Here is a 23459-nt window from a genome sequence, read left to right on the forward strand (position 1 = left end):
AACAGTTTATCACACCTTTTTGACCACCTTTTACAGTACATTATCTATAAAACCCTGTCTCTAACCATAACACTGAGTCTCACAGAGGCCCTGAGGATAGCAGTACTCTTTAATATACTCATGTTGGATTTTTATTATCGTTCTATGAGGCCATTTGAGTCCCTAAATGAGCACATACACAGGTAAACACCATAGCTTTTTCACTTAGTTGACATATATATATGATGCCACACATATATGTATCCATACAGAACACAGAGAGTAGGACCAATATCTTATTATCATCATTAAAAAACAAAAGTACATCTAATTATTTCAGCAGTAAATCATAAAAGCAGCTCCTCCTCTATCCTCTCTGCTCTCCCTTTTGTAACCACCCACTTGAACCGGAACCTTTTCTCGGGATTTGCAGCCCTCCCTATCGGTCTATCGCCCTGACAGCCAGCCACAACACCGACCCACACGCCTCTGTGCGCCCATCGCCGCCCATCTCTGCCCGGAGCGGGATGCGTCCAGTTTCACGACGCCTGGCCTAGCTGTGGCAGGTCGGCCCGTTACATACAGATGGAAGTGACACATCCATCCTCTGTGACAGTCTCTCCGTGGACACCGACGACTGACAGGATCCAGGGGCGCTGCGGTACGGATGCACCCTATGCGCTCTGGTGATCTACGGTGACCGGCGCGCCTCGGTGGAGCGGGAGACCCGTCGTTTCAAGCCTCTGTTTCGGCGGAAAGGATCGCCCACACCCTCCCCCCCTTCCCCTGGGGGTCGCTAAAGGGGAACGATGGGGAGCACGACCTCTTGCTGCGTGTCTGCCAGCCCCAAGCTCCGCAGAAATGCCCACTCCAGGCTGGAGTCGTACCACCAAGAGTCGGAGCTGAGCAGGGAGGAGACGGGATGCAACCTGCAGCACATCAGCGACAGGGAGAACGTCGACGGTAAAAATGATCAGCCTCACCATGACATGTGATCAAAGTGATAAAGTTCTACGGTCACCCCGCCATTGATTTTGGGATGGCGTGCAGGTTATAGGAGGAATACAATAGAAAAAGTAAATGGAGTAGCATACGTTTTTAATAGAAGATGAATAATCCAACCAAAGAATATCATAAAACATAATAACTATATCATGAGCCACACACACAGAGAGAGAGAGAGAGAGAGAGAGAGAGAGAGAGAGAGGCTCCTGCGAGTCAAATTATAGGAATACCACTATAGAGACAAAAGGAAACACCAGGAATATTATAAGGAATGCTTGTGATGCTGTGTGGTTTCTAAATATCAAATAATGTAACTAATAGAATGAAATACAACACCGAAATTGTCTTAACTCACCAAAAGATAAAAGCTAATAAAATCACAAAAGGACAAATAATTTGAGCATTAGCGTAAGAGCACCATCAAACAATGAAAACAACAAAAAAAAAAAAAAGGTCAACTCAATACTGAATACCAGATACACTGTTAGGCCTTATATGGGAATATTAAATATAGATAGTCAGCATATTAGAGCCTGGTGACTAATATCCAAGGGGCAGAAAATCCAAACAGGGCCACCATAGCCTTCAAAATAAGATATTACAGTCATATTTTAATCTCGGATGATCACTTTTGACCTCTTCTGTTATCTCAATAAAATCTGCACCTTTCTCATATCCTGGAGAAATGGCTGCTGCCTGCTTTCACACTCATTTCCCTGCAATATTGGCAGAACTGTATTGTGCCAGCCATCAGCACAGCCAGGCACATGGAAGAGTCATGTGTGCATTTTCACTTCCATGTGTCCTTGCATAGAGATATGGAGCTGCATACAACATCCTGTTCATGAGGGCAGACTCCTTTGTGCCGCTCTTTGTTTTCAGCCTGTGCATGAAAGAAACTGCAACTATGGAACGCAGCCCCCTCCATTGACACATGCTAATATGCATTACAATTGACCCATTCACACTGGAAAGTGTCTACTAAATGGGTTGCCTATTTTCAGCCAGCAGCCAACCATTACACATAAATGGATTTTCTCAGAAACTGTATAAGACACTTTTCCAGAAATACAGACTCTGTCACAGGCCAGCATGGTTTAGAATTAGTTTTTGAATAATACACCTTTAGAAAAGTTTACTTATATCAGGCCAATAATCACTGGACACTGTATTTTGTAACTGAATCAATATATACACTCACTCACGTCTTAGATCTTAGGTCTTGGGGTGTGTATGCTGCTAACACTAAGTAACATCTTTTAGCCTCAAATATATGCTCCGTGCTGGCTCTGAGGAGTTGGACCTTATGGAGGGAGGCAGGGATGGAGTGTAGGTATCCACTTTTCTAAAGGTCTGCAGATCAGTGGGCTGCCACATCAGTCTTAAGAGGAGCCGAAATATAAATAAAGCTGCACTGTGGATAGACTTCTCTTGGGTAAAGAGAAATGTAAAACATCTTCTGATCTATTTATTCGGCTGTAGTTGCAGTATGATAGTATTGATTAAAAAATGAAAATGATCAACTGCTTTTCTGTTACCTTCCACATTCAAACCATATTCGTTGTAGTTATTTACTCTTTTAAGGATTCAGCATGTTTGAAACAAAGTAGGGTGTACAATGCCTTGTCTGACATCAGAAGGTGAAAGTGTTTGTACCCGTTCCAGGGTGAAAAGCCTGCGGTCATTACATCCTCCTCCTGCATCCCACTGCCTCCCTGATCTCTTTTCAAAGACTTGGTACCAATAGAAGTTGGGAATTGAAGCAATTTGAACATGAACAGTGTTTCCTTGAAGGCATGTGTGCTGTTGCTCTTGTTCTACACAAGGCAATCGACTGAAGTAGATGTTTGAAAAATGGAAAAAAGAGAGCTTGAGAGGGAAGTTTAAACCCCTAAACAGCTGTCCAACCGCTGCGGGTGTTATTGTTGGACTGTCTCACACTTTGTTAGGTGTAAAAACAAAATCTGGACTGTGCAGTTAGGAAATAATTGCAAAACTTAAGGGTTTCCTGGGTCTAGATAGCACTTTGGAACAAAACTCTAGAAATGTTCCTCTAGCCTTTATTAGTAAAAAAAGAAGAGGTGAATGCTGGACGCTGTCTTTGCTGTCCTTTAGTGCCAGTTACACATGAATAAAGACTGTTGGTGCACTTTGGTGAAGCAATAGTTTGTGTTATCCAAACTGAGAGGATTCCTTTAATTGCACTGTCAGCATGGTGAAAGACATGCTTTTCATTGACCAGTGATGTAATTTCCTCTTGTAAACTTGAGGAGTGTATGCCATTTAGATTCTGTATGCCATTTGTGATTGCTATTATCCGGAGTGCTTTGTATTACCACGGGGGTTTATATTGTTATTATGGCTCCAGTATCTCTGGCAGTCATATCATTGGTAACATAACATAGCAAAGTAGAAATGTTTTGGGTTTTTTATGTTTTGGATCATTACCTTAATAGGATGCACATATTGCCTGAGTGCAGAGCCAGATGCTCTCCTAACAGAGCAGAAAGAGTCACATGAAGAAGGTTCAAAGACTAATGAATGACAGTCGTCCAGTGCTTCTTCACGAGGATAAAGACGACTTGTGCTGAGACGCCGTCTGTCTCAGTGGTGTGGTGATTGAAACCGGAGCGTGTCTAATGTGTTGGCTCTATTATGAGTTCACAGACAGTATGATGGAGATTAGTGGGCTTCATTACGATCTGCAACCATCAGAAAAAAAACCTCTTCACCCCCCAATGAAAAGCCCAGAGAGGCAGCTGTGAGCCTGTGTCAGAGCAGATAGGAGAAGCCACCAGGGACGGATGATTGCCAAGAATCAACGCCTCAATACAGAGTGTGACGTGCTGCGTTCAAAGACATCATCTGTTCCTAATTGAATGGGCTGTCCATTGTGCGTGAAGAAGTTAGTGAGACTTAAGTTAAGCGTAACTATGATGCAGTACAAGTAGATTGTGAGGCCATTTGAATTTTGCAGATATCTGGAATGTGTCCCCAACATTCAACCCATTCAGTGGCAGCCAGTTTTGTCCACCGAGAGATCGACCATGGCCAAATCTGAACACACAAAGGGGGATTTCTTTCAATTAATTAACTAGTTGTTAAGTTTATAAAATGACATTAAATAGTGACAAATGCCTGAGCCACAAGCAACTTCTTCACATTGCTTGCCTAATCTTCATATTGAATTTACAATGACATGAAACCTGGAACCAGCACATATTTGGTATGTTTGCTTGATAAATGACTGAAACGATTAATTGACTATGAAAACTGTTGTTATGTAATCAGGATACAGAAAAGGTAATCCATTACAGTTACAGAAACAAAGATGTAATCAGATTACATTTACATTTAGTAAAAAAATTGGGATTACTTAGCAGGATTACAATTTTAAAATACATACTTTTTTCTTTAAAAATACTCTGAGCAGAGGACACATTGCTGATGCTAATAATCTCTCCATTTCCATTTTATTTTCTAAAGTCACATTGTTCTGTTGTCTTATAGACTTAAAGTAACCCTCCCAACCAAACTAAAAGCACTTGCTATGATTAATGTTGAATAAACAATAAACAATAATGACTGAATTTGTCATATTTTGCCTATCATAATAATTATCATGCTCACAAAATGCACCTATAATGCCTAAGAACACGAACAACACCAAGTCACAGTTTGCCTGCAGGGATGTGAAAAACCAGGAGAAAATGACAGGAAATAGAAAAAGGTGTGCTGATGCTAAAAGGTTGTGTGAGGATGTACAGTACTCAAAGCACTGCCTTAGGTTTGATCAGAGTCTTACAAGCTGCTTAGTAGGGAATTATTATATCTTGTTTGGACAAGCTGTCACATATAAAAAGGATTAGAGGGCTCAAGGAGTCATGGGAAACCTGGAAAGACTGTAGAATTTGAACTATATTAACCAAAGCTTGGCGGCTGGCAGAAGTTGATTCATCGAGATAAACACTGAATGGCTTCAGTCAGTAAACTGTGTGCGGAACTGCAGACACCGTACTGTAACTTGACAGATGTTTTCCTGTCATGCTGGACAGCAGACAGTTGTGTCTCTATCAGTGTGGGCTATTATGTCACTTATGGGGGATTTTAGTCTTGGAGTCCTAAAATGACCCCCAGAGCCCTCAGATTTTAAGAACAGATAATCGCTTCACTACATAACACCATCATTTCAATGACCCGGGGCCTTGGAGCCTATCCCGAGCTAAACCGCTGGATAGAGTTTCAGAAAAGAGCTTAGTTTGGGAGAATGAAGGTTTTTGCTGTTTTGCACGGTTCTCATATTTTCATTGAGAGGTGCAGTTTTTTTTGGAGAGAGATTTTGTCAGCATGTGTAATTGTCCTTTGGAGCTATTGGACGTTAAGTGCCTGGGTGAAGATCTTATAGAGATAAGCATTCGGTTTTATTAGATATTAAAGCCCCTGCAACAAATCTTGGGGCTGTGTGTTAAAAATATGACATATAGACAAAGTGCTCTCTATTGGAGTGCATTGACAGGAAGTCAGAAAATGCCAGTTTCCTTTGCAATCAGTTTCTTCAAGGATACAATCTGAGATCCAAATGTTAAACTTAATGGTAGGTACCACCACCAAAATTCAAAACTGTACAAGGACTCAAACCATTTATTTACATTAGCTAACATTAGCCAGCGTAAGCTACTAGTCAAGACCAAGTACGACTGTATGCCTAACCCCTGAGTGTTCAGCAGGGGTGGGTTTTATTGTTTGTGAATTTCATTTTATTTTGTAAGATGACTAATATGTTATTTCTTATTTCAAAAGTTACATAGTCCCTTTAAGGTACACAACAATGTATGAAATACGATACATTGTTATCTTTACTTTCATTCGTTGTATATGGTCAAGAAATTATTAATTGGACTGTGACTGCATAAATGAGTCAATGTACAAGGTACAAGGTTGATTTATTTATCATTTTACAACACAGGGTTGTATAAAGGAGATACTGAGAAAAACATAGAAACTTTCCACAACTTTCTAGTTTCAAACTGTGAAAATACATCATAGCAAAACAAGCCAACGCCCACCAACTCTCAATTCAGTCCAAATAGCTGAGTAACTCTCACAACACAAGGTTCACAAAAGCAGCCCTCCACACACTGTACCTAAATATAAAAGCATCAGCTGATGCGTGATGCCTCACAGAAACTACAGTCATCTTAAGAGAGAAACACAGCGTGCTTTGTCAAAGAAAAGGCAGATCATAGGACCGCTTTGTGTCTCTCTCTCCATCCATCTTCCACCTCCAGTGTGAGTAGTCAGTTGCGTTGGTGTCTCTCCATGTAGAGAATTTCTCCTCTATCGCAGCATACTGTTTATTTCAACTTCTCAACATTTAAATTCACGTTCAGATTTCCCAACAGTTTCATCTTAGTTTTAGCCTATGTTCACCAGTAGGAAAACATAGTGGACCAATTTATCATAATAACTCACAAATACCGGTAGTTTGGAAGGCAATCCCTGTCAAGTATGCAGCTTATACATAAATGCACATCTACTGAGAATGGACCTTACAGTGAAGTATTATTTCACCATTGTGTAGGTCATTTACCCATGAACTCAAGCCTTTATTTATTCCCCTCTCCATTGGGTTGAGTCCACTTGTGAAGTAATACAGTAGTGTGATATCTACAATCACAGGTTCTTATCTTTGATCTTTGCACAATAAACCAAGAGTGGCAGCACCGTGCAGCAAACAGTGGAAATGGGAAACTGATAACTTGTAGTTATCCACCTCTGTGTCCAGACACTCTGTTCTCAGTAGTCTTACTTACGTAGCTGAAATCTCAGATAATTTCATCTTATCTTGCCTTTACCTTTTACCCCTTATTCCTCCATTTCTCTGTTATACATTATCAATCAGTTCACATAGGGATGTGTACTGTGTCACTTGTAATGTTGGGGATCTATTCTGTTGAAGTAATTGTAGTTCGCTCTTTTACTAACTACTGTAATTGCTGTAGTCCAGAGGCAGTGGTTTCAGAATCAAAGAACAGGCATCACAAGCAGACTTGACAGGCAGAGTAATAGAGGACATAAAGCTCAGTCAACAACACGTTTTAGGCAATCTACATCTAATCTACAAACAAATTAAATAAGGCAAAAGCAGGCAGGTAGTGGTCAAAAACAGGCAGCTGTTCAAACAACTGGACGGACCAAGGACTGGAAAACTAAAGGCAACATAGACAGCAAGGTGAATGTTGGCTGGGGGAGAAAGTCTAACATAGGGGGCAGGTGTGTAGAGATAGGATAGAAAGTACACAGGACTACTGGTGGCAGGCCTTTGAAATTAGAATCAAAATTGCAATTAGAGTGCAGGGGATTTATGGTCAGATAAATGATTATAACACAGGTTACACATATTATATACAGGTGTGCCATCAGTAAACTAAAAATACAGATATTTACAAATGAGTGAGAAATGTACAGTATTTTAGAGCTTTTAACAAGCCAGGCCTGCCATAAAACACTTTACAGAGGAACAAAGTGCAAAAAGAGATGAAAACAAAAGAAAGAAGACCTTTTTCCCCCAGTTTGATTTCCTTCTTTCTCCTTTTGAAAAACACATACTGTATATCCTGAAAATTATCTGAAAAAACCCCAAACAAACTAATCACGTTGCAGCAGTGTGGTTTCTTGGCCATGATAGAAAATTGGAAGTTTGGTACTAGGGGAATAAAGTAATGTAAAACAGTTTTGCTGAAGTAGCACAATACAGCCAATTCTTTCCTCTGTAGAAGCCACATCAGACCCCATTACTATTTTTACAGCAGCAGCAGCCATGTGCAGATGAATGGCTCAGCTCACCATATTGACAAAGAGGAAACAGCTCTGTTAAAGGTTAGAGTTGGAAATATTGTGAAAACCACCCAAAATCAATGGCCAGAAACCAGAAAATAGAAACCTATTTCTTTGTTCTCCCTTTGTTGGTGATGAATTATTCCTTTCAGGGTCAGGTAATTCAAAGGAGAGGGTCCTTGTTTGATTTATTGACTAGTGATGGGAGAGTAATTTACTCAGTCCACACCAAGACCACCTTATCTTGCTAATTATCACTTCACAAAGGCCCGTTGGCTTTGAGCTGTCAAGGCAGAAAACACTTAAAAGACAATCTGATTTACATTAATAAGGACAAGATCTTACAGGAGAGTGTCTTTTCTGATTACAAAACCCATCCACACCAAAACCACTTTCAGACTGACACAGCTGAATATGCGTCGTCTGGGCTGAACCTGCTCCCAACCACGGTCAAATGTTTGTTGTCACTGAGCTTACTACTGCTTTGACTGATCTCTCAGCAACCCTGCATTTGCTATTAGAGATGATCGATTGATCAGTGGTACAGTTATTATGAAGATGTTCCCAGCAGGGAGATAGAATAATTGGTAGAATTTAGCTGATCAATTCATTGATTATGTTTGCTTCAGGACTAGAAAGGAGCTATATTCTGTATGTCTCAGGATCTATTGTGATAACATCAATGTGATGAAACCATTATCATTACTAGGAGTGGAACCCAAACAATCACGGTTTGATATGGTCAGGATATGAAACTGTGGCCTAAAAAAAGTTTTTAAATTTCAGTATTTCTGTTTTTAAAATGTATTTCTAAAAAGGTTTGCTATGCAAATAATAGAATCTTTAAATAAAGCAGCTTCTTCATTAAATCAAATATTTTTCAACATATATGCTATTTTACACCCCTAATCATCGGAGTTATGGTAAATTTAATTCAATTTCAGTTTTATTTGTATAGTGCCAAATCAGGTCTAGAACATACTCCTTGTATTATTTACACAGACCCAACAATTCCCACCATGAGCAAGCACTTGACGACTTCCTTTTAAACAGAAACCACGGGCAGACCCCGACTCTTGGTGGGCAGCCATCTGCCTTAAGCTGCTGGGGTTAGAGAGAGAAATACAGAGACAGTGGTGCAAAGCAATACATGTGAAATATGACTGATGATGATGATGATGATGATGATGATGATGAAGAAATGTATCTGTAGAAATGGCAGTGTTAGCAGAAGAAGACGAAATTAAAATGTAATAGGCATTCTAGCGGCCAAACATTGGTATTGGCTGATATTCGCCTTGTTGACTGACATCAGCCTGTTAGCAAATAAGATGGTATTCACTGATATCAGTGGCTGGTGGTTTTTTTCTGTTTGCGCAGGCAGTGTACTTATCTTTGTAGATTTTTGTTTCCATGGCACAAAAGGGCGAATAAATAACAACAGAAAAACATTGGTATCAGCATCGGCTATTGGCCAATTTGTAATTTTATTTATTTATTTGGGTTTTTTAATTTTCTTTAATGTATAGTGACAGCTGAAGAGTGACAGGAAAAGGGCGAGAGAGAGAGAGAGTGGATGACATGCAGCAAAGGGAGTTAAACCCATGGCAGCTGCAGTGAGGACTCAGCCTTGGTACTCTCAGGTGAGCTACCATGGCGCCCCCAAATTGTTATTTTAAACCTCAGTATCTATATCTGTACTGCTTGTTTGGTTGTTAACAGCAGTATTGCAGCAGTGGTCATATTAGTGGAAGGAATAGTGGTAATGGCAGCAGTAGGGTTACTTATAGAGTAGTTGTGGTAGCAGTAAAACAATGGTGGTGGCGGGCATATTACAACAATAGTAGACACCGTACTAGTGGTGTGATTGTGTTTTAATGTGTGTGATCAGTGCTTTCCCAGGGAGCTCTCCTTCTCGCTCCCAGGAATATGGGGCCATGTGCGTGTGTATGCAGGTCAGTTCTGTTTTTTTAAGCTAGGTCCGTTACCACTCAAGGCCTATGCTCATGTGTGTGTGTGTGTGTGTGTGTGTGTGTGTGTGTGTGTGTGTGTGTTGAAACAGTATAAGGGGGGTTAGGATAACATCCTCCTGTTGTTTGACAGGTGACATGATAATGCAGATGGAACAAATGTGCAACACTAGCAGTAGGGGAGAACAATCAACCAAGAATTTAAAAAACATGATTAATCTCTTACTGACCTAAATGTATTCATATTGCACTATTCAATAAGTAAATGGTTTGAATACTGTATAGCTACAACAACCAATGGCATTCTGTAATGAATCGGGATACTATATGATAAGTCAAGCAATCTGAGAAAAGAAATGTCACGTGTTGTTTACCATCATCAGTATACATGTGACAGTTTACTGTAATAGAGAGCTCAGGTCACATCCTTCAGCCCAGTTCTGTTACACAAGAAAATCACCCACTCACCCAGATGAGACCAGCAAAGAACAATACACATGACTGAACAGTGAACATGTTCATTGACTGTATGGGAGTTCATGCTACCACCGACTCCAACAATAACACTGAGATCACATTCATATGGAAGCACATCCATAAGTGTAACTAAAACTGGCGGAAACAATCCCAGTAGGTGAAGCCTAATAATTACAATGCAAAAAAAGAACCATGACTAGATTTTTAATTAAAATATACATCGCAGCAACAATTTTTGATTAATTTGTGACTTTAATAGCTGTCTTACTCACTGTAAGGCAAGCTGGAAGGCCAACTAGCTAATGTGCATGTGATACTGTAGAGTAAGGGAATAGTTATAGTGGCTAATATTTTAGCTTACAGTTGTCTACTCACACATCCGGCACACAGAGCACTTTAGGGTTTTGTTTCAGTCCACCTAACAAATGTAAGTACAATATTCGCTCTCTTTTTAGCGGATTGGTAACCTTGGCCTGTATGGGCTTGTTATCAGAAAAAAAAACCTTTTTTTAATTGAAGAGCTGTGTGTTTATTTTAGAGCCAAAACTATGAGCTAAAGAGGCAGATTCAGTAGAAAAACCTAAAGCACTTTTTAAAGTTTTAAGATGTCTGATTTTGACTTTTAGGCAATGTTTTTGGGCCTGGAGGCCTCTGGTCCACCTGACTCTTTGAACCATTGAAGAAAATATTGGACCTGTTATTGTTCGTCACCATGTAAACTTCATATCTCAAAACTGATTCCATTCATCTGAAAAACCCTGAAAAACGTTTGATGGTCAGACCTAAGGTGAAGAACTAGGGAAAATGGATCTAGGACTGATGTATCCTCACAACAGAACAGATTGGGGTAAATGATAGCAGCACTGTGTCGCTGAGACTGAGACATTTAAGGATGGAGACACTGACGCAGTAAGACGCGTGAAAGAAGCAGACACAGAATCCAAACCACGTCCAAATACTGCAAAATGTTGTCTGTCATGAACACTTGTCCATTAGCAGCCCTGTGCGTACAACATACAAACAAATGTAAAGTGGGGATCCATCTGATCATCATTTGGTTTATGCACAACGAATATTAAAGAGGGTCCAAGGACATTTTTAAAAGGAACCAAATAAATACAATATTAGAAACACTTCAGTGCAGTTATGGATTGGGCCGTTAAGAGCAGGCTGTGCCTGTTGTTAATTCATTATGTAAGAGCAGTAAGGCAGACTGGTTGGCTTGCCAGCTGATAGGTTAGCCGAGCTTCTCCTGTTTCACTGTGCAGATGCTGACCGCAAGTCTTCGTTAAAGTTTACTTGAGGTGGTGAATATCACATATCACCACTCGACACCAGCTGCTGTGCACTCTGGGATTTCTAGTAGGTAGGCCTAGTAGGTCAAGTCCTATCAGATTTATTCAGAAATGCTTTTATTGAAAATGTTTTACAGAGCATGTGAGGAAATGTTACTTTGTTTGTGTAACACCTTTCAAACACAAGAGCAAGTCTTGTTTTAAGACATAGAAATGCATAGAATGCAAATGCATTAAGATAACAGTTTAAAAGTGAGAATAACAATACCTCCAATCATCTGAAATTATATTTTTGGATGGTTGAAACTTTTCTTAATTTTGTGTTGTGGCTTTAAATGTTTTAAATGACTGTTTGCTGCTGTTGAAAAAAGCTAAAAGAAAACATCTGAAAGTCTAACCTTCCAAATGTTATATTAGATTATTGATTAAATAATAATAATTATTGCCTAGCTTTTGAGTTCTGATTTATTTTCCAGAAAGGCTCCTCACACAGTCTTCAGCAGTGCTGACTGAAGTGAAAAGCTAAGTCAGCTCTGTGTGACTGGCAGCCTTAGACTCTTGTTTGACACCTGCGTCATATATTTGACATGTCCGTGGCACCTGTCAGAAATGATTCCACAGTGACAGGAAGTGTGCGTTCCATTAGATAGAAAACAGTTCATCTACACATAAAGATTCCTCCTGATGTGTAATTAAATCTGTCCATTAATCTCTCTAAATGTTACAGCAATATGTAGAGTATGTAGAGAAAATACACTAGGTGGAAATAAACTGCATGGTTGTTGCCCAAAAACATCATGCCATTAGAATAAAGTGGGCATCTTCAAAGGGGAGACTTATAGGTACCCATAGAATCCATTTTCATTCAGATATCTTAAGGTCAGAGGTCAAGGGACCCCTTTGAAAAAAAATGGCAATGCTAGTTGTTCTATCGCCAAATTTTAGCCTACTTTTAAAGTTTTTTTTTTCTCCTTCCCAACATGCTGCAACAGCATGCATGTTAACTGGTTGTGGTCTCTCCTCTAGCTTTAAAACGGAGCCTCTGAAAGACAGTGTGGTGTGGAAGAGGTGAGGATAATGGGGTCGCAATTGGGGTGGCCAATCAGATTTTAGGGGTGGCCACCCCAGGCCTCCCCTCTGGAACTGCCCATGCAAATAGGAGCATTTTAAACTCAGTGTATAAGGATGTGATTGCAATGTCAACAAATAACAGTGTGGTTCATTCATGTAATTGAATGTATCCTGGCAGGATCATCAAAATAAGAGCAGATAGGATGATTAAATACTCAAATATTCTTATCAAATACTGTCTATCTGTTAAAAGGAAGCAATGGCTCAGTATTATTAGACTGAGCATATACACATCTATAGCTGTATAGTGCATAGGTAAGTTGTAGAATCTACTGGATCACTGATTTCAGCAATCAGTATCTTGAAGCTACATTCAAACTTTGTTAAGGATGCATAATAAGTTGTTGAATAATAATATATAATTTAAAATAGTAGACCAGAATGCTTTATGGTTAGTCAATTTGAAGGACTAATATTCACATCTTCAACCCCACAGGGCCCTTGATCCGAATACCTGCTCATTTACTGTTTCAGCTCTAATGTGAATGTGTTGAAATCAGCCGGACGCAGCCGTACTCCGGATCACTGTTGCGTAAGGTGCTAAATGACACAAGTCTAATCCAAGCTCAGTCCATTCATCCTGGTGGGCAGCTGAGGCCTTCAACCAGAACTAATCAGACGTGTTTTTCTGAAAATAGCAAAAGGGGGAACTGTGTTCAGGTTCTGGCTAACCATCCAGCAGTGGGTCAGCTGCCAGGGGACCAAGTGGCATTTGGGTTCAAATGAGTTTAGCAAGTCCACCAAAATCAATCAGAATGTTCTTTTAATTCTGTTTTTCGGTGGAGGAGAATGCACAGATGTTTCAGCTGTGCATTCTTCAATGTGCAACAGCCACTCTGACTGAGTCTTTTATAAGCCTTCACCAACAAAGAGCGTCAATTAATTCATCACCTGCAGGTTTCTCAAGTGGCTCCCTCTGGTAAGGCAGGTGTCTTCAGAGTTGCATCACTCAAAGTCTCATTGAGCCACAGCCTAATATTAAACAACACGCATTCTATATATTGTGTCCATATAGCCACATACAAGCATTTGCACAAGCATTTCAAATATTTTAATGTGAGCTATTATTCTAGTCATTCTTTACAAATTCAGTTGCTGTACCAATATACACACACTCACACCCATTACATCCATCATTCCCACAGCCTTCTGTGCAAGGATTCATCCATCACTCTATCCACTGTGCCACCTAAGCACAGTAATGGATTAATTCCATTCATAAAACATGTTTACGCTGTTGGACACGTGTTTTATCTTTCAAAACACAACTAAAGAAGTTTAATACTGTAGTTAATTAGTTAGATTGAAACCAAGCTGTTTAGGAAATATTGTATGACTAACATGACTGTTGTGTTTCTGAGGTCTATACATATTGTTGCTATGCAGACAGAGCCGTGGGAAGACATAGCTGAATGGAGCCTGCAAGAACTTGGCGTCAGAAAGAAATGCTAGTGAATTTCTCTGGATAGGATTATTAGCACACTTCTGTTAGCTAACAGCATTGATATTCTTATTTTAAATCCCCCGCAGTCAGTGGTCTCACAGCAGCTGCTGTCACTGAGATAGATGATCGGCCACGCTGCTCTTCCAATGCCTGCGTTGTAATCAAATAGCCTGGATCTTAATCTGGGTCTGTTACAGTCATATCGTAGGAGTCAAAAGAGTTTGGCAATGCACACTGCATGCCGGGCATTTTTAAATGCTGATTTCACCAAAAGCAACCACTTTGATGGAGTGCACGACTGCAGTTCAGGCTATGAGTGCAAAACACAGAGGATGCTCTCCTGTCATTTTTAATTACGCTGCTTTTTCAGCAGGATCTCAGTGGAAAATGTGTCTTTGCGCAATTAGAGTACATCACAGTTTAACACTGTGGCATGTTTTGTTTTATAGAAGTGCCCACTGTGAAAAAGGCCACTCAGTGAGGAGAGAAAGTAGCATTCTGAGTTCAGATCAACCACCATTATCAAAGTAGCTACTGTTATCTACAAGGAAACAAAGGCAACAATGAATTTTGGCATGTATGGCACATATTTTGAGTGCTTCCCTGTGTGATAAGACACACACACACACACACACACACACACACACACACACACACACACACACGCACGCATCAGTGGCTCCTGCCCTCAGGGTATGATGCAGACCAGATTAGTTTTGGATGGCAACATGAATCATGCCTGGATGTGTTTGTGAGTGCAGGGGAACAATAAATAAGCACACAGCCCTACAAACACATGAAGCAACAGAGAAAGTGTGTGACTGCAAAAAACATATTAAACACAAAATAACCTCATGAATAATTGTTATTAGCTTTCTTATTTTATTTGATGTCACATATAAGACAATACTAAGAATCTACAGCCATGTTAGCAGGCATGCTTTGAGCTAAATGCTAACACGTCACAATAATAATGCTAACATGCTGATGTTTAGAAGGTAGGCTATGTCACTATCAAATGCGAACATTAGTGCTAACTAGCACTGAACACAAAGCTGAGGCTGATGGGAAGGTTCGGTAGGTTGGTTATAGATCAAAGTAAGTTGTTCGTTTTCAGAGCATCTTTGTTATCTGTGTTATGGCAATCCATCAAAATGTGTTGAAATATTACGGCTCGGACCAAAATGTTGGATCAGCTTACTGGCATCCCCGGAGCCCTGCTGCTAGTGTGGCAAAACACATTTTTAGAGAAAGTATGTTTCGAAATCTTCAAGGCGAGGAAATTGTTGAGTCACTGGCAGTGATGGTCCATCCTGTCAATCCTGAGACCTAACAAGGCCATTTGCTGATGAGCCAGTAACATTTGTACATTACTGCCCTCTAAAACAAAATCAATGGATGCTGCTGGACTTCCACTGAAGGAGAGAGGACTGCACGAGTGTTTCTCTGATCGTTGCTGCCAAAGTGACACATTTGCTTTCTGTTTTCACAGAGTTGAACATGGAGTACAATCCATCGGACCATCCGCGGGCCAGCACCATATTCCTCAGCAAATCCCAGAACGACGGTGAGTAGCTCTGTTTCATAGGATTTGACTAATTTATCGGTTTTAAAATGGTCATTTTAATGCAAACCAGATTTAAACTCACCAGTTTCACCAAGCTAGTCTGAGTAAAACACATTTGCCCTAGTTTGACGTGTTTGTACCACACAGAACACACTTAACATAATCATTAAATACATTCAAGATAATGAGGCTCTGGAAAGAAAGTCTGGGATTTTCCGTGGAGAAATACTGTGGCAGCTCTGATCCCTTTGTGGCTAGCCGATGTCTGCTAATTTATGCCATTGCCCAGAGGCATCTGACTGAGAGCTTCAGCATCCTGTGGGGGGGCTCGGCCGTACAGTGACAGAGGAAATGTTAACATGTGTCTTAGAGCCGTAAACACCACAGCATGAGCTCATTGTTTTTCTTAGAGGCCTGGGGAACAAACAGCAAGACAATACAAGCTTTGTGATGCTGATGAAAACAGCATCTGATGAATGCTTTTTCCTGTTAAATATAATCCTTAGCATCGTACAGATATCAGATGCTGTACTGCATCATATTGGGCTTCATCCAGAGAATTTGCATGTGCTGCAAACAAACAGAAAAAGGATAAACAGAGGAGCATGGAGTGATTTTCATTTACAATATTTAGTCTTATCTTGGGGAAAAAAAGTCACATGTTGGTGAGCCCGCCTCCCTCCCTCCCTCTTCCTCCCTCTTCCTCATGGCTTTAAAGGGTAAAGCTTTTCTAGCCTTTTTATTTTTTTAATCAACAAATCCCCTGAAGAGACCAATGTACCAGTGAATTAATCCTACTAGCAAATATTGTCTGTGGAGTCACAGCCTGACATGTCTTTCTGCCATTGAGCTCCATTGTGGTTAAAAAACATGCAAATGTTGAGGCAGGCAAACAAGATGAAAAAGGGCTAGGCTGAGGCAGACTAAAGAAAACTCCTAAAACAGAATCAGGACAGGAAATCTACAGGCAGATACTAAAGCTGGAAAGCTCCAGAACACGGCACACAGACAGTCTGGCAGGGATCTAGTGGATGTGAACCAGTATATAGGCTGGGAGCTAATGACGTAGTAACAAACAGGTGAGTTTGGTGAGCAGGTGAGGTGACTCTAATCAGAACACTGGCTGGAGGGAGTGGCTGGGTCTGCAATGACAGCAGAGTTCAAAGATGAACAAATGACAAACCAGAATGACTGAATGAAAACCATGACAAAATGTAATTAAATAAAGTTTTAAAGTGGTTTTATTTGGCTTTGGTTTGGGTCTTTTCATGCTATTTATTGACCACCGGCCTTATCCTTTAATCTGCTGGGTTTCCAACCTTTTCGGCTTGTGTCTGCTTGTCACAGGTTGCAAATATCTACGAGCTGTCTGTGAGCGAATTGTTTTATTCCATGTTTATGCTCCAGTGCGTTACAAGGTAAAGGCAAACAAGTGAGAAAAGAAACAATTTTGTGTAACTGCTTCATTTAACAACCAAGCAGGCAGATACAGAAATATAACCTGATTTGAATATATTCTCTGAGCTGTGCTTACATTGCTAATGCTTACTGCATGTTCTCTCCATTAGAATCTGGATTGTGTTTGCATGACATTAGCAAAGGTTGATAACTACTGGTGAAGTACTGTATGTTTGAAAAGATTTCTGCTGAGAACCAGTAACTCTGCTGCAAACAGAATAAGGTTTTTTGGTTCCTCTTTTTTTCAGAGGTGCCCTACAGGAATGGTGAGTAGCCCTGCGTGTGACTTTACCTCCCTCTAGTGGAGTAACAGCACCCTTTCTTCCGTCTGCTGCAGCTCTGGTGTTTCTGCTTTCTAACGTTGTTTAACTGTGACCTCTCAACGCTTACAGACTGCTTTTGTCCTGTGTTACAACTCACATAACGAAGTGTGTTCACTCCTTGCTGTGTTTTGCTTCTTGTGATAACAGCGTGTGTTGCTGGTTGTCATTTTCTATAATTGTGCTGCTGTGAGTGAGAAATTGAAAAGCACCCTTGTCTTTCTTTCCGTAGTGCGGGATAAACGAAAAAGCCTCTTCATCCATAATGTAAGTGTGCAATTGTTTCTGTTTCTGTCCTCAAATCAACACCATGTTATTTCACAATCATGCCACTTCTTATTTAAATAGCCTGTTAAACCTCAGATTCACCTGTATGTCATTGCTTTCAGTTAAAATCAGCTGGCCTTTGTGTTATTGTCAAAGGACTTGAAGCTGGACACAAAGGAAGCTGAAAATGTAAAACATCACATTCTCAGGTCGCATGACGCTGATTCTCATTCCCTCTGTGCATGACACCCATGCTTTATGTGGGTCATACAAAAACATGTTCACTCTAATAACAGTCACTGTGTGTGTGTGTGTGTGTGTGTGTGTGTGTGTGTGTGTGTGTGTGTGTGTGTGTGTCTGTGTGTGTGTGTGTCTGTGTCTGTAGCATGGTACGTTGAGGCGGAAATACAGCTCCTGCTCCACTATTTTCCTAGATGACAACACAGCCAGCCAGCCCAACCTCAAATACACCATCAAATGGTAAAAGACATGATAAAGACTATCCATCACATAGGAAGATGTTTGATTTATTATAGACAGATCTGTTATATTTAACTTGTTTTTTTTTCTCTTTACAGTGTATCACTGGCGATTTACTACCATATAAAAAACAGGTGGGGATTCTCATGTCATTTTTAATACTGTCAGTGAAAAGTCTTCTCTGTAAATCCCAGAGCAAACATACAGGCACTGTATGCATACAACTATTATGAATATAGAGAAAAGCTTCAGTACATGCTATTGAAAATAAAAGGAGCTAAGTTTTAATTAATCAGGTATGTTTTAGAGATAACACAGGGAAATTGCTCTCTTAGGGTTAGGCTTAACCTTAGCCCTAACCCTAACCCTAACCCCTAACCCTCTCTAATACAGTGACCTAATTTAACACATAGAAGCAGCAAATTAAGTCTTATTTCATTGTTAAATTATTAATTATTTAACAAATTAACCTTGTAACTGTTTTTCCTCATGCCAGGGACACAGAAGGAGGGATGCTGCTAGATATATTTGATGAGAAGCTCCATCCTCTCTCAGTAAGACTTCATCGGTTTGCTTTTCACATTTTGAACAACTACCTCTCTGGTTTATTTATCTGTTACATTTGCCTCTATTTAACCTTCTTCACACCCATATATTCCCCTCCTCTCCTCACCTCTTACCTCCAATCCCTTCTTCCCCACCCTCTCCTCCCTTCTTCCAGAAATCCGAGGTTCCGCTGGACTACGACCAGCATGACCCAGAGCAGAAGCAGATCTACCGGTTTGTCAGGACGTTGTTCAGTGCCGCTCAGCTCACTTCTGAGTGTGCCATCGTCACACTGGTAAGATTTTACGACCTCCTCCATCCTCCTGTTATTTTCCATGGACTATAACATGGAACTCTCAAATGTACATCCTGGCTGGCTCGCCATATGAAAAACAAGCTAGTAAACAAAAGAAAAAGCATTGGCAAGTTTCTTCACAAAGCTTTCCCACAAAGGTAAGGCGCAACCTGCCTTGAACTGTGCCCTTACACACACAAACACACACAGTTTCTGTTTAGGCCTGAGGGGAAACTGCACCCTGATGTGTTGAGACAAGCCAGGGATGTGTGTGTAAATTGGTGATGAGGCTGTGCATCTAAAATACTACGTCGTCTTGTCGTATGTGAATGGGTTGCAGAGACTAGTGATGAATGTAGGATGTCATCCAGGAAAGAATTAATGCGAATGAAAATAAATGAGTTGGACAGATTGGATACACCATTTTGAGAACTTATTAGGTCAGGATGTTAAAGGTGTAACTATTGTGTTTTTCATAACCTTAGAAACGCTTCATGCCCAGTTTTCAGTAATGTCTCCTTTATCCGTGTTGTTGTGCAGGTCTACCTGGAGAGGCTCCTGACCTATGCAGAGATCGACATCTGTCCGGGTAACTGGAAGAGAATCGTTCTGGGTGCTATCTTGCTTGCCTCCAAGGTCTGGGACGACCAGGCCGTCTGGAACGTCGATTACTGCCAGATCCTCAAGGATATCACTGTAGAGGACATGTGAGTTTATTACCAGATAAGAAATGGAATTGGTTTCAGACTTAAGATTCATATTAGGATTAGGTCTCAGAACTGGGACAAAAGGGACGATGAAGATGAATCCCTCAAAATTGTTTTCTGGTAGATTTGACCTTAAATGGGAAATTTCATCATCACAGGGACAGAAGACTAAAAACATTGGATTTTGACCAACTACTGGTATTAATCTCTGGACACGTTAAAACAATGTGTGAAGGAAATGAAAATGTTTCTGCCCAGCTATTGTTGACCCTTGAGTGGTCAACAGCACACTGCTTGCACTGGGAAACTGTTAAAAGCATTTAAACCTTCCAGTTACCAGGACAGGTCATGAACACACATCGTCAAATGCTGGATAAACGACTTGGACTTATGTATTGATATTCTGATTTTACATACTGTGTGTGTAAGAAGGGAGATGTTTATTATAGAAAGCCAGCAGTGGTGCAGGAAATCTTGATTTCTTGAATGAACCTCTAGCTTATTCCTCCTCCTTAACAGGAATGAGTTGGAGCGCCAGTTTCTGGAGCTGCTGCAGTTCAACATCAACGTGCCGTCCAGTGTCTACGCCAAGTACTACTTTGACCTGCGATCACTTTCAGAGTCCAACAACCTCAGCTTCCCCCTGGAGCCGCTCAGCAGAGACAAGGCCCAAAAACTAGAGGTGCTTCCATTCAGCTGTCTTTTTTGTCTTTTTGTAGCTTTTTCCTTTCCTTTTCCTTTCCTTTGCATTTTGCCAGTGAAATTTAAAGCCACTATGTGTAGAATCTGAAGATTTCTTACTTTGGCACCCCCGGTGGTAGTATTAAAAAAAGACAATGTATTATAAAGCAATGCATGCTGCTCTTTCCTTCTGCTAATCTTTAAACGTTGTTTTCTAATTAATACAAAGTGGTTACAATCTAAAGCAGAAATTCTGTGTTTGTAGGGTTTTTAGTCTCCGTTTGCAACATTCATCTGAACATTGCAGAAGTGCAACAGTAAACTGCAAAGAAATTCCTCATTTTTTAATAGTTTAGCAGACTAAAGCTTAATCTTATTTTGATGTAATGGAAATGCATACAAACAAAATACATTTTTAGGTGCCTGATGTAGAATTGGTCAAAAACGGGCTACAGAGTTTACTGATCTTCATCAGGATTGTCTCATTTTTGACCAAATCAAGCATGTGCCATCAGAATAACTCTAAAGATGCTATATTTGCATAAAATTCTACAAATAGGGGCCTTACTAATCTAGATTCATCACAAGCATGCAGTTCATGGCTGAAAGTACAATTTTGGTTCCTTCTTAATAATCCGTTCCATGTCCTCTCCTCAGGCTATCTCCAGGCTATGTGACGACAAGTACAAGGACGTACGGAGAGCTGCAAGGAAGCGCTCAGCCAGCATGGACAATCTATGTGGGATCAGATGGGTTCCTGCAATCCTCTCCTAACAACTATTAATCTGCCACGTACTGAACACTGGCATCAGGCTACAGACACTGGCTGGATGAGAAAACTACCCACATATTACAAAGACATGAAGCAGTGATTGGAACCCGAAATCACGCTCTGGTCCTTACACCTTCAAACTGGAGGCAGGAAAGTGAAACCACCATCTGAGGAGATGAGGTGAATGCCAGAGAGGTTTCTAACTTAACCTGGTGCCTTCACAGTGCCTCACCCATTCTGTTCATGAAAGAGAGAAGGGAGTTCCAGGTTGTTACATCAGCTGTTCAGAAAGATCTAGCTTTGGACCAATCGAGAAAGTCCTGGACAAGGCGGCCTTGAAAGCCACCTGGGACATGGCATTTTGAACCTGTCTTAAGATTCTGGGTTTCTGGTTTTGTCCAGACTAATCTGTGTCTGGCTAATTTGAAAGATTTAATATAACCTGCCTTTGAAATGGCCCTGCAACTTCACAATGAAACATATTATTTATTTTACTTGATTATGTGAACGGTTGCAGCTGCCTGACCCCATAGTACCTGCAAATACACTAGTGTAGCACTGGAATTTCTACCGGTTATTTATTTCCTTTGACAGGTCTTAGAATAATGAAAGTGTTAGCAAGTTTTCTCCTTTGGAAATCTTTATATTCAACGTTTACAGTATTTCTAGCGTACCTCTCAATACTCAGGTAGCCTGTTCATTCTTTTGATTTATTGTGATGCTGAGAGTCGAAACACAAATTATGACAAGTGACAAATTGCAGATGGAAGGAGCCAGAATGATTAAAACATTGTGACAACATTCCCCACAGATGGCACAAATACATTCCTACTTTGGGGGCATAATCACAAGCATGCTCAAACACTGCACAACATGAAATATAGACCAGAGCACGTTTAGATTAAATATTCATCTGATTTTGGTTACATCTTAACTTGACTTTGTCCAATTCAAAATTTTAAAAGCCCCGTAGAAGCTTTGAGTAGAGTAAGCCCACCTCTCTGCTGACATCTAGTGGATATTTGATCATTGCAAAAATCTATTAGTTCATTTACACACAAATTTCCAAAAAATGTATTGTGGTATCTCTTGGAATTTACTTTTCTGCCTCCACTACAATACCCTAACACAAAAACTTCAGTGTGGAGGGTTATTTTGCACCTTACAAATGTATTTAGCACCAAAATATACTGTTACTGTTACTGTAAAACTAAAACTTGCTGCAAACAGCTGGATGTACTGGTCTGACAAGCACACTCTGCAGTGGATGCTGGTCAGTAGAGGGCGTGAGAAGGCCACACAGCACTGCTTGGTTTTTTATTCAGTATTATAGAGCTAGATAACAGTACATTACATCTACAGCACATTTGGAAAATTGTAAATTAAGTATCTCATCAATTAAGTCTCATGCTCAATGGCTGCTAACCCAGTGTCTTTATTTCCTAGCTGACCCCTTCACAGTGCTGTTTGATTGATGTTGATCATTTAACTTAGACTGAAGGAAGACAGTAGATCCATGCCTGTAACGCCTGGGTTAAAGGGTTTTGAACAGCTTTCCCAAATTCCTAAAACCCAATAACTAAATATTCATAGGAGGCTGACACATTGCTAAGGAGAAGGGAACAGAAAGTTAACTTTTCAACAGTAGTCTCGACCAAAGAAAAGTGTACAAAGGTGAGTCTGATCATAATAAAAGACCACAAATCATTCAAGAGATCTTGCAGTGATCTGCTGTGTGACCAGTAACACCAGTGTGTCCTGTTGATCTGCCCTTAAGAAAAAGGACCAGCCATGGTGTATGCCTCTAAATTCAGATTTCTAAAAGAAGTAAGGCATGAAGTGTGCTTTCATTCACCACAAAGGTATACTTTCATTACTTTCAAACCCCAGAATCATTATGCTGAACACACACAAATTGGACAAACATTTAAAAAAACTGGAAATCATTTCAGCACAGAGAACACTTTTCAATCTGTTGTTAATTTCTATCAAGACAAAAGCCGACTGCTGAGCCAAGTCTTTAAAGGTGTTGAAACTGCTGAGGAACTGATTATTTTGTGTTTCCGTTGTACATTTAATTCCAATCTAATTGCTACTGGCAAACAACTGATCAGGTTTTCATGTTTGTTTCTCATTTGTCTAAAGCACTAAAATCTAATTATTTTGCAAAATAACTTTGTACAATGTATAAAGAGTTGAAAAAACTGAGACGGGTTCATTGTGAATTA

General features: G+C 40.3%; 1 protein-coding gene across 2 annotated transcripts; it reads left to right on the forward strand.

Moving 5' to 3' along the window:
* The first annotated feature begins 274 nt into the window (after positions 1 to 274).
* Positions 275 to 23439, forward strand: LOC127366983 (cyclin-Y-like). Of its 2 annotated transcripts, XM_051406482.1 has the most exons (11): positions 275 to 942; positions 15631 to 15705; positions 17412 to 17429; positions 17716 to 17750; positions 18136 to 18230; positions 18329 to 18364; positions 18727 to 18784; positions 18952 to 19071; positions 19612 to 19778; positions 20298 to 20460; positions 21117 to 23439. In XM_051406482.1, the coding sequence occupies exons 1-11, from the start codon at positions 789 to 791 to the stop codon at positions 21231 to 21233; spliced, it is 1038 nt and encodes a 345-aa protein (XP_051262442.1). In that variant the 5' UTR covers positions 275 to 788; the 3' UTR covers positions 21234 to 23439. The 2 variants fall into 2 exon arrangements, with proteins under 2 accessions (XP_051262442.1, XP_051262450.1); XM_051406490.1 differs by lacking the exon at positions 17412 to 17429 and having other exon boundaries at positions 276 to 942.
* The last annotated feature ends 20 nt before the right edge of the window (positions 23440 to 23459 follow it).

Source organism: Dicentrarchus labrax, unplaced genomic scaffold, assembly GCF_905237075.1.
Source record: "Dicentrarchus labrax unplaced genomic scaffold, dlabrax2021, whole genome shotgun sequence".
Taxonomy (NCBI): Eukaryota; Metazoa; Chordata; class Actinopteri; family Moronidae; genus Dicentrarchus; species Dicentrarchus labrax.

Bases quoted from the DNA above. Each gene is read 5' to 3' on its own strand.
- LOC127366983 (XM_051406482.1), top strand. From the start codon at position 789: ATGGGGAGCACGACCTCTTGCTGCGTGTCTGCCAGCCCCAAGCTCCGC. The intron at 943-15,630 runs GTAAAAATGATC...CTGTTTTCACAG, and splicing joins CGACAGGGAGAACGTCGACG to AGTTGAACATGGAGTACAAT. The intron at 18,785-18,951 runs GTAAGACTTCAT...CCCTTCTTCCAG, and splicing joins AGAAGCTCCATCCTCTCTCA to AAATCCGAGGTTCCGCTGGA.